The sequence below is a fragment of the Tachysurus fulvidraco genome, chromosome 3 (assembly GCF_022655615.1).
Source record: "Tachysurus fulvidraco isolate hzauxx_2018 chromosome 3, HZAU_PFXX_2.0, whole genome shotgun sequence".
NCBI classification, from domain to species: Eukaryota; Metazoa; Chordata; class Actinopteri; order Siluriformes; family Bagridae; genus Tachysurus; species Tachysurus fulvidraco.
Genome location: NC_062520.1, coordinates 4883187 through 4895686, shown reverse-complemented (window position 1 = coordinate 4895686; position 12500 = coordinate 4883187). Strand labels below are relative to the sequence as shown.

The 12500-nt window shown below is 39.6% G+C and overlaps 1 protein-coding gene across 2 annotated transcripts in view; it reads right to left on the bottom strand.

Moving 5' to 3' along the window:
- The window catches only part of dipk2ab (divergent protein kinase domain 2Ab), a 50891-nt gene that overhangs the window by 7407 nt on the left and 30984 nt on the right, over nucleotides 1-12500 (bottom strand). For both annotated transcript variants that reach the window (XM_027159986.2, XM_027159985.2), the window contains exon 3: nucleotides 635-938. In XM_027159986.2, coding sequence (XP_027015787.1) covers nucleotides 635-938 — 304 coding nt within the window. The remainder of the gene's footprint in view (nucleotides 1-634; nucleotides 939-12500) is intronic.

Sequence of the window (12500 nt, the reverse complement as noted above, 5' to 3'; positions counted from 1 at the left end):
CCTCTTGTTCTTCAGCAAATTAATTAAAAGCCAATTAATTAAAAAACAACTGGTCGCTTTCTTGATCTGTTTATAGTTGTTGTCGAACCATGAAGCGTTCGTTTTTATCACTTATGTTAGAGCTGCTATAACGTTTCCTCACCGGCTTTTTTTTATATTGTGTTCAAAAAAGAAAAACTTGTTTCTGATAAACGAAACTTCCCGACCTTTACAAAGCGCTGACATTAAAGACTCCTTCCAAAAATCTTAAATGCCTCCTTACAGAAAGCCTAAAGTATATTAAAGATATTAAATCCGTCACTATAGTAACAATAACGCATTAGAACAAGCTCCACCGGAGTCTACAGAAAATGAATCAGCGCGTTCTGACCAATCAGATTGAAGAATACAGAAATAAAGAATAAAGCCTGCGTGCTAGTAAGCCGTCAGTGGGCTTCAGCACTGAGCACCAGCAGATATTTGCTATTGAATAGATTGCCTTGTAGTGCGCCGGTGCGCTCCAGAGAAAAACAAATCAGACCGGAGTGATTGATCGCGCCTCTAAAACGCAGCCTCAGGCTGCAGCTCAGTGCCTTTGAGGAGTGAAGCAGAAAAGCAAATCAGATTGAGAAGAAGAATAAAAAAACATCCTCACTCTGTTTGATGAGTCTCTTGTCGGCCACCAGCACGTTCTCTGCATCCACTACGATGACCTTGCCGTCGCGAGGCCCCACGGCGAAGTTATCGAAGCTGACGTCCAGCAGGTACAAAGCGAAGTCGAAGTCGTTGTTGGTGAGCTGCTCAGCGATGTCCAGGAGCTGCTTAGCCAAGTCCACGCGCTTCTCCCAGGGCGCCTCATAGAAGTTCCACAGCTCTTCTCCGACGTAGTTCACGGCCACCACACGCCCGCACGCACCCAGGTACTTCGCAAACGGCCAGCCTTCGTCTGATGGGAAACTCTACAGGACAACGAGTAGAAAATAGAGAAGGGTGAATGAAGAATTTTCATCGTTGTACACTTGACCTGGAAGAACAGTTCAGATAACAGATAGACATGTAAACAACCTGAGGGAGGGAAAAAAACAGATGAAAAGAAAAGAAAAGAAACAGCTATATGTAAGGAATGACCCAGCTGGAGGTGAGCTGTTGTGTTCTGCTCGTAACACACTGATCTATCAACAATTACAATTAGAGATCAACAATACAAGTTATCTCCTGTTCTCACTCAAGTGCCAATCATCCCTTCTCTCTCTCTAATCGCTTTTCTTTCTATTGAAGGATAAAGGTGGGAAAAAAAACACAAAACAACAACAACAACAAAAAAAACAAGAAGCACAAAAAAAATGCAAAACATGAAACTAAAAAAATTAAACAAAATACAACAAAACACTGAAAGGAGGAAAAACTAAAACATGAAACAAAGCTAAAAGAACACAACAGTAAAAACTAAAACAAAGACAAAACACAAAACAAGACAGAAAGCACAAAACAAACAAACAAAAAAAAATACAAAAGTAAATGCAAAATATAAAACAAAAAAACAAAAATTAAAATACGGATTGTCCTGAAAGAAAGTGCACTTAAATAACATTGTGACTGTTACGGACACTGGAGACTCCTTCTTTAAACCTTAAACACATCACAAAAAAAGTCATGATTATATTATATTATTCATTCATCTTCTACCGCTTATCCGAACTTCTCGGGTCACGGGGAGCCTGTGCCTATATCAGGCGTCATCGGGCATCGAGGCAGGATACACCCTGGACGGAGTGCCAACCCATCACAGGGCGCACACACACTCTCATTCACTCACACACTCACACACTACGGACAATTTTCCAGAGATACCAATCAACCTACCATGCATGTCTTTGGACCGGGGAAGGAAACCGGAGTACACGGAGGAAACCCCCGAGGCACGGGGAGAACATGCAAACTCCACACACACAAGGCGGAGGCGGGAATCGAACCCCAACCCTGGAGGTGTGAGGCAAACGTGCTAACCACTAAACCACCGTGCCCCCTATATTATATTATATTATATTATATTATTTATCCGATTCTGTGGTTAGTTTTATAAAAAAAAAAAAAGATTTATTTGAATCAGTTTCTTATACTTGCAACTTAATAATAATTACGTATATAGTTACCTACTTAGAATTTAAACCTATTAGAAGCGGTGTGATTAAAAATAAACCTGTGATTTAACATCCGTAAAAATGACAGAGAACAAGTTGGAGGACTCCGCAGCTCTACAGTATGGTATAAAAAATGAGCTAAACACAGCACTGGATAATATTTGAAGATCTGAGCACAACAACACCCTGAAGATGGAGCTGAACATATGGCCGGCCGAGGGAGCGCACAGAGGTTAATTGCTGTACTCGAGGGCACAATTCTTGGACGTGGACACTATTGTAAAGAACATCTTGAACCATTTAAATGTGTGTGTTCACACCTGCTAGCGATGCCATTACACCCGAGCCCCAGAGCGCTCGACTCCCTTCCACTGGTCGAATCCTGCCACTAATTTAACCTCAGGCCTGAGGAGAGCAAAGTCTACAGCCTAGAAAGAACATTTTCATTTACACAAACTTTACGGAACTCGTATTATAAACACTAAGAACTATATGTATACATATATGGGGGAAGTCGTGGCCTAATGGTTAGAGAGTCTGACTCTTAACCCAAATTTGTGGATTCGAGTCTCAGGCCGGCCACGACCGAGGTGGCTTTGAGCAAGGCACCGAACCCCCCCAACTGCTCCCCGGGCGCCGCAGCATAAATGGCTGCCCACTGCTCCGGGTGTGTGTTCACGGTGTGTGTGTGTGTGTTCACTGCTGTGTGTGTGCACTTTGGATCGGTCAAATGCAGAGAACAAATTCTGAGTATGGGTCACTGTACTTAGCCGTATGTCACGTCACTTTAAAAATATAAGCAATTTCGTTAGCTACAAGTGAAGTTCTCGTGTTCTGAACGTCTGCTATTCATAAATTACGAGCTTAACAAAAATAAGGAATCTTATTTCATCTACTTTACTTTTTTCTTTTCTGAATGCCCTGAACATGGATCAGTTTGAAGCGTAATTTGCAAATAAATCTCTTCAGTGAAAATAAAATAAAAGCTACAAGTCCTTACTCGATTGTGTGTTTATAATTTTGTGCATTGTCTTATTTATTCCTTGACCTCATTTCATTTATTAGTGTGTGTGTGTGTGTGTGTGTGTGTGTGAGACTCGTTTACTATTTATTTTTTATGGAGTGCTCTCTGATTTCTATCTCATCTATTTGCAATTTATGCAATAAAAATGAGCCCACTGTTCACACACCATTTCCTTCACCTTTTAAAAACAAAACAAAACAAAAAAACAGTTTTTACGCCACATATTTCGGTCAGTAAGACACGTCACATGTTCGCCTAAAAGACACCAGATTTTTTTGTGCTTTGTGAGGTACACGTTAACGTTCCTTCCTTATTCCCTACTGCTTTCGGGCAAACTGTATCGGACGTGTATCAGACAAAAAAAAGAGACAAAAATGTGCACTGCACTGTGTGTCATCTGTTTTGAAAGATTTCTAGGGTTGCCAGATTTGGACTAATGATTTTATTGTCCTGTATTTTCTCCTGATTTTGTTGTGTTCTTTTGGATGATTGAACGTCTTCCTCGTGTCTCACTCCAACAGTGGTGTTAATATGAAGCTCATATAAAAGTAGACACTCAGGAATTTGTAGAGTCTCATCACTATTTTTGTTTTTTTCTACAATACTAGATGCGATGAATTCATAGAAAAAAATCCAGGGGATAGACAAACAAACGAGTAAGTAAATAAATAAATAAATAAACAAATTTTCCACACAAATGTTTGTATCTTCAGAGTAAATGTTGATTTTTAAACCCATTTCTACACCTAATGTTTGTTCGTAAGCAGCTAATTTATCTTTATCACGAAGATTTTGTGTCAGGTTATCAACAGAAGGAAAAACACAAGTCTAAAACGCACTGAAAGTCAGATCCTGAGTCAATGAGTCCTGACTCATTTTATATCTGACTTGGGGCAGTGGTGGCTCAAGTGGTTAAAGCTATTTTGTTGTTGGTAGAAGGATCAGGATTTAAGCCCCAGAACTGACAAGCTGTCACTGTTGGGCCCTTGAGCAAGGCCCTTAACCCTGTCTGTTACAAGTGACAAAATTAAGGCTTCTATTCTTTTAACCAAAAATTCATTCAGGTAAATTGCTGGCTCCTGCGTACTGGTAAAAGCTTTAGGTTTACACCTGAATCTAAACGGTTTCTTTTTTCCAATCGGCTAATAACAAACACGAATCCTCGTCATGTCTGAGGAGAAATTATCCCAACCTGGCAACACCACATTCACAGTGGACGTGTTTGATTAAACAGAACAAGTTTGATCCTAGTGTGTAATTATCAATTGAGGCTCTGTACATCGCTCTCAATTAAAAACATCACTAGCAAGAAACCCAGTGTTTATGGAGGTCCTGAGTTACATGCCACATATTGTTATAGTTTATTCTTTTTATTTATCTACCTCCTTATTTTTTTTATCCCTAATTGCATTCCTTATGTTTGAATACCGGACAGATGCAAAAATCATTTCACTGCATGTCGTACTCTGTATGTATGTGTATGTGACCAATAAAACTGGATTTTGATTTGATTTGACATAACCGGGGCATGTGGTAGCCTAGTAGTTACGATGTTGGATGACCGATCAGATCAGTGGCGTGTTTCAATCCCAGGGCCACCAAGATGTCACTGCTGGGCCCCTGATCAAGGCCCTTAACCCTCAATTGCTTGGTTGTATAAAAAATGAGATATAATGTAAGTCTCTCTGTTCAGGAGTCTGCCAGATGCCATAAACAAGAACCATAAGTTTTAAAAAATGTCTGATTTTTAAAAGCTGGAATTTAAAAAAAAAAGAGAGAGAAATGGAGAGAAAATATCAAAAGCAGATATTTAAGGTGAAGTTGAAGGTGACGAGTATTTCAAATCCACTACAGTCAAAAAGACAAGGAAAGAAAAAGAAAAATGAGAAAGATTTAAATCAGCTGCTTTAGCAGGGAAAAAACTAGAACTATTCACAAGTTAGCCATGTTTATGGGTAAAGAGTGTGAAATAGTTATACGTTAGCAGAGAAAATATTAACTCCGGTTATTTTACCCAAAGAAAAAGGTGTACAACTGCATTCGACCTTTACACAAAACCACTCGATATAGTTTATACCATTTTATAGAACTTAAATAAAATACAAAACAAAAAAATGGTACATTTGTGGTTGTGTAAGTATTCACACCCAGTGCTGTGAAACCCATAAATTAATTCTGAGGTCATAATTAGTCATATTAAACAGTCAGCTACAGAATCGCATGTCTAAGTAGTTACCATAGCAACAATACTGTACAAGATTGAATGCATTAATATAAAACTGCGATTTGTAGTCGTACTACTAAACCGATGATACGGAATATGAACGAACGGCTTCTGGCCAACCGGAACGTACTGTATATTACTCACTCTGCATTATTTAGAAGTCTATATTGTGATAAATAATTTAGGAACATTTCCAACCATTTTCTCAGCTCTCTGCGAATGTTCTTTTTATATACGGATGAATTTTCAGCAAGAATTAGCTGAAATTTTTTCGTTTCTACACAGTGGCACATCTCACCCTCACAGCAACAATATCTCGCCATGTCTGTCTCTGAAGTGCACTTGCGCAAGACAGATCAGATGTTTAAGTCTTTATCGGAGGCCTCTGAAAGAGGACGGGGCCCGAGCAGAGATAAGACCCCCATCACCACCAAAGGCACGCTGTACCCACAACACTTTCACTTTCTCTCTGTGTCTCCCCAAAGTTCAGTCCTTTAATAGCTGTACCAAATTAGCTCTGAGACACTTAAAAGCTCAGAACAGCGTAACATGATTAATTAGAAATCAGCATGAGGCAGAGCAAAGGAAGGAAGACGACAGAGGAGTAAGTGAATGAATGAGAAAGGGTGGATGGAGGGGGAGTGTGTGAGTGAGAAGGGGATTAGTCAGTACTCTCTCAGAGGAATCAATCACTGGGGGGTTTCTAAACTCCTGCTCACTCGACTGAAATACATAACATTAATTAACATGTTTCTTTGTTTACTGCCTATTTCCACTTCAAGGTTGCACAGAGGATCGACAAGAGACCGATCATAAATAATGATATATAGTCACAAATAACAGACATTTTGTACAGCATTCAGTAAATACCACAGGACACACAAACTCCTGCTCTTGCCATTCAGAGGCCTACAAACTCTTACTGTTGCTCGCCTGAGGCTCAAAGTACTGCACTTGCCATCCTGAGGCCTACAAACACATCCAGCCTCGACACCCTGAGGCTCACAAAATCCTCTCTTACTTACTCTTACTTTTGCTATCCCTTTGGCCTACAAACTCATACTACTGCCATACTGTGGCCCACAAACTCTTACTACTGCCATCCCAACTCCTACTATTGATACCCTAAGGCCTGAAAAACCCAGGCCCTGGATAGGCAGGTGTTGCTCACAAACCCCAGCTCTTCCCGTCTAGAGATTTAGAAGACCCTGACATCCTAAGGCCTATAGATGTGCCTATGTTGCCCCTTTTCCACCAGAAATAACCGGGTGCTGGTTCAGAGCTAGTGCAGGTGCTGGTTCAAAGTTGGTTCCACTGGTTTTCACTGTATACGTGTCACATTTCTCAGCAACGTTAGCACAGCAGCGACAAACACAAACTCAACATCGACATCAACAATGGCGGATGTTGGTGTACTGTTAATGCTCATGGCTTTGCGAACCTACATTGGCATCCAAACGCGGTGAATCCAACATGTACGTGCAGCTGCGTGTAATTTGTTCATAACGTTATTTTATCATTAACACAGAAAAAAGGTAGCCTTAGCATATAGCTACCTACTATTCTGTGTGCTGATAATTGATCATATTGCGGTAAAGTAAAATAATGTATTAAACATCAGTATACTTAAGGTACATTATCAAAGGCGCTAACAGTAGCCCCGCCCCCAGCTCCTGACACAAGCGGTTCTTAAGTCTAGACCAGCAACGTTTTGGTGCTACTTAAGAACCACTTTTCCTGGTTCAGAGCCGGTGCTTTGGGTGTCAAAAAGAAAGAACTGATTTTAAATTAGGCTCCGAACCTGCACTCAAACTGCCTTGGTGGAAAAGGGGCATAAGGGGATTTTGTTCTTGCTATCCTGCGGCCCATAAGTCCCTGCCATCCCGTAACTCAAAATTCCTAATGTCTTGAGGCCAAAATGCTCTTGCATGGACAACCAAAAACCCACAAGTCATACCTCCTAACATTCTCCTACTATCCTGAGACCCCTAGGGAGAGACCCTACTATCCTGAGACCTTACACCACAAGCTCCTGCCACCCAGAGGCCCACAAGGTCCCACTCTGCCACCCGAAGACCACAATGATCTTGAATCGACAATTTTGAACCCACAAAGACATGTTCCACTTTGTTTTAAGATTCACAAACTTCTGATTTCACTGACCTGTGCCGGTGTTTCCTTATCTCTATCCCGCTAGACATTAAGGCTCTGATGTCTGAAAATCTGCTGAGACAATCTACACTGCAAAAAAAAAAAAAAGCACTATACTAACTGTCTCTTTGAGTAAAAGTGCCTGTCAAGTGTGTAAATGTAGTTTAGATTGTAGTCTCTTTTTAAGGCTTCCCACGTTTCCACCTGTCTGACATCCAAATGATTATGTAGTCAAAGATGGGACTGGAGATGCCAGATGCTTGTAATTAGATGTTTGTGCCATAAGACTCAAGGTTCTAATTGAAATTTTACCAAATGAGGATTTCATGTAAATAACCTTGTTGAACTGGCGAGCTTAACTACATAGCCAAGTTATAACATATAGAATGTGTAAAAGCAACAGTGTCTCCTCTGTTTTATATAAAAAGCTTTTGTTTTACAGACTTTCAGAGGAATCAGGGTGCACAGAATTAGATTTGTCTAACATTACAAGAGTCGTTTTTAGAAATATGAAATTATTAGAAATTTAGTGGAGCAAAAAAAAAAAAAGTCACATTTAAAAATCTGTTGAATTCTCAATTCTGATTGGTCAGGAAGTCTAGGTTAATTTTCTATCATTTTCAACAATAATGATATTCACAAAATTTAAAAAATGTGCACTGTGATAAACATGTTAATCATGATATCGATATTATAACGTCATATCCCGCAGGGTCTGAAACAGCCAGTGTTAAAGTTTTGTCTATGCGCCTAATAATCCGATGCACTTTATGTGTGCACGGAGTTCCAAAAATCTGTAAAAATGTTGTGCAACTTTAGTAAGCGCTCCGCTTGATTGAATGTCCGACCATTTCCCGCTGACACAGGGACGTAATACATACAGTACGTACGCTGTAAGCGATAAACCAATCAGAGGACATTACGTAATACGTACAGTACGTACGCTTACCTCCGCCACGCCTCCGGTAGGTATAACTACCGGTATGTTGCAAAACAACATTTGTTTCTTCCTAACCATTTTGCGTTCCACACTCCAGTCCAGTAGGTGGCTGTAAATGCACCTTAAGTTGGTTTGCCATCCGCCAATAAAAATCAGATGCTTACGACGAGGCACAATTCAAACTACAGACTATCAGTTACACGGTTGTAAATGGGAATAGAGCAGCTGAAAGAATTCAACATCAATGTATCTATGGTTCGGAAGTGGAGGAAGCAAGAAAATGTACTGCGCCAAGTTAAGAAGACACAGTAGATGAGGACTTTGATGGATTTGTGGGAGAAAATTGTTTAAAAAATAATGTGTGTGTATTGTTAAATAGTAGAATAAAGTTCAACTAAACTCACTGATTTGCTTCGGTTACCTTTTTTGTAGACCGTATGTTTTAGCATGCGCCTTATAACACGGTGCGCCTTATGTATGGGTTAAGTACAGAAATAGAGCCCGTAATTGAGACCGCGCCTTATAATCCGGTGCGCATTATGGTGCGGAAAATACTGTACATTTAAATAAACCTTTTATCTGTCAAGTCTCTGTAATAGAAAATTAACCTAGACTTCCTGACCAATCAGAATTGAGAATTCAACAGATTTTTAAATGTGATTTTTTTTTTTTTTTAGATAAAAAAAACTGACTGTTTCAGACACTGCAGGATATGATGTTATAAGATCGATATCATGATTAACATGTTTATCACAGTGCACATTTTGGAAATTTTGTGAATATCATTATTGTTATTTTAAATAACGTACATACAGACATATTCTGATCAAGTTATCTAGTTATAATATCATATCTATTGCATGTTACAAAAGGCCTATTTTCAAGTAATATTTGCAAGTTACTCAAAATCAAAATTCACAATTTAAATAAAAAAAAAGAAAAATGAATTAAAAATAAATAAATAAATAAATAATCTTCAAATATTTTTTTTTTTTTTTTACAAAAATTTGCTATTTACTTTCTTTGTCATTGTGTATTAAAAAAAAAGCACTATTCACTTTGCATTTGCAATTCTGTTGGCTTGTATAGAAAGCTGTCAATCAGTCTTGGGGGTGTACAAAAAATGTTTCCTTCAAGGCCATTCAAACTGTGATGTCACATCAAAATGAAAACACGCCCCATAGTTTAGTCCCGCCCCGACACTGATGGACAGCTTTCTGTGCAAGGCATCAAAACTCGGAAGTGAAAAGGAGTAACTGCTATCACCATTTCGATATGACAGGGACACAACTCGTAAGACATAAGAAATGTCATTCCAAATGGACTTTCCAAATGCCTTTATATCTTAAATTCATGAGACGCCATACGCTCACACAACCAAAAAAATGGAAAAGGTTATATGTAATTTGATTTATGTCACAGTTTGTGTGTCTTCGAATATACATCGCAATCCTGCATACAATTTGCAAACCAGGTTTGAAAATTGTCCGGAAAATACACTGTGTTTGCGTCTCTAATTAGCATATTTGCATATTCATGAACTTTCTTAAATGTGAAATTTCAGGCACTTCTATGCAATTTTCACGGTTTAATTACATTTTTTTGTGAACCGATCCCAACAACCAGTGTACTGTTCATTATACGGGAAAAAAATAAAGGTCTTCAAAAAATATTTCAACTGGTATCAGAACGTAGCTGTGACAATGCAAGCAATTACTGTGACATGAAAATGCACCGTTGGCAACTATCTAGTGTACATGTGTGGGATTGCTCAGGCCTTTTTCTGTCATCAAACCCCCACTAAAGATGCATTTATGCAAATGAATCATCATCTGCACACTTCCACACACTCCTCTGCACTAAACTTCGGCACGCTTCTGGACTTTTAAGGAAGCTTCACTTTAGTTGTGTTTCTAAAAAAAAAAGTCAGGCTGCACGGTTACGTTCGATGCTTGATTTGCTCAACCAGTCGAGCTTTCCGCATCCCCTGTGCGCTTTAAACAGCAACCCGGCAGAAGTCATTAATGCCGCCAATGAGGCGTCCAAGTGGCGGGATAAATTAGAAAGCGCAGTAGAACACACTCGATCAACTATGGTTGATTAATGAAAGTATTAAGTGTGAGCGGGGAAGGCGAGGAAGTTCAGATGCGGCAATGTTTATGATGATTTTTAATATGCAGATGTATTTAAAGGTGCAAGACGGAGAGAGAGAAAAAAGAGCATTGGTTAAATCCATTTTCCAACACAATCGTTCACACATGCGCACACACACACACACACACACACACATTCTCCTTGAAATGTACGGCTGTGGCATTCAGGAGTGCTGAGGACGCCGAATTGCTGAGAGAGCGTGAACCGATACAGCAGCGTCTCTAAGCGATCTGAGGGAAATTTCCATTCCTGTCCTCACAAACACACAGCTTTTTTTTTCCCATCACTGTACATCTCAAGAGTTTAGGACTGTCAAGAGTGAGCATTTGCAGTAAAAGTGGAAAGACTGCACAACTTTACAGCCCGTGTATCGCCCACAAAGGAGTGAAAAGCTTCGAAAATATATAGTATCTAGGATTTATTGCCATATTTTTTTATTCTCAATTCATCCTTGTGGAACAAATGCTTTGTTACAGTTCAGAGTTGTGGGTAATTCAATCTGATCTCATGAGATAGGCATCTGAAAGGGATGATGCTGCAGGCAAGACAAGACCTGAGTGTTTTATAGCTTCCACTCCAGCTTTGAGGAAATACTGACAGAAATAATGTAGAAACAATCTATCAGGATGGGATAAAAACAAGCGAATTGGGCTTTTTTTTATGTACTGTGACTCTTACAGGTGAAAAATAAAAATGTGTCAAAATTAAATGAAACAACCTTCTGAATTCATTTTGGAAGTTGTGCATTTGTTCAAACACACTCCTGAAAGTGATGAAGGTGAACCCGGCATTGGCCGGACGTGCGATGTGGAAATAATTTTGAGAGAAATTTAAGAAGAAAGGTGTTGTGAAGGAGAGACTGTGTGAGGGAGTTTAAAACAAAAAAAAAAAAAGAGGAAAAGAACGGAAGTTCACAGTCTGCTTTGGATAAGCATCGTTCCTGTTTTACTTATCAATTTTACAAAATGTTCCAACTGTGTCAAAGAAACTGACTGAGGTACAGTTTGGACCTGCTATAATTAACAGCCGTGTGACTTTAAACAGTCTATTTTCTGGTTGCCAGGAATATTAACACCTGCGACTAGATATTATATTATACAGTATAGTATATTATATATAATATTATACCTGTGACTAGATGCAGCACAACACTGACATCTTTGTAGGCTACAGGCTGGTTCTAAATAAAAACTGTTCCCTGACTACTATGAGTAAGTGTGGTGTCAACAGCAGTAGCAGCAGTGGTAGAAACAGTAGCAGCAGTATAAGCAGAATTAGGAGTAGTAGGAAAAAAAGTAACAGTAGTAGTACCATTAAAGGTGCGGTGCACGTTGTTTGAAAGCCAATGTTGACATTTGAAATCACCAAAACAAACATGCCCCTAACCCAAATGGGTGTCACCCCTGTTTTGACAGCTCCGCCCCACACGTACGTACGTAACCCAAGCAACTATTATGGCGGAACTTGTTGGGGCAGCTGGCCGAGGGGATGTTTTTATCAGTAAATGAACACAATGAGTAATACTATGGTAACACAGATGTGTTTTTGTAGTACCGTGTGTTGTACCGTGAAAGGTTTATCTCCGTTTCACGCGGAAGACGTTCAGTTCTCTCCAGCGCTGGAAAGCTGATCCTATGACACGGTTCCTGCTTCTTACCTTATCGTAAGCCTTTCTTCGCTTTTCCCTTTTAATCCGCCACGTCAATGTTTCAATCGCTTTCGGCTAGTGTCAGACATGCGCACTGAACACTTTCTCCGCCGCATATTGACAAGACACGCCCCTTTCTACTCATCGGCTACACGTTTGTTTTGTTTGTCGGCCCGACTCGGTTTTCTGCAGCATTTCTCAAACAACGTGCACCCCACCTTTAAAAAAGGAACAGTATC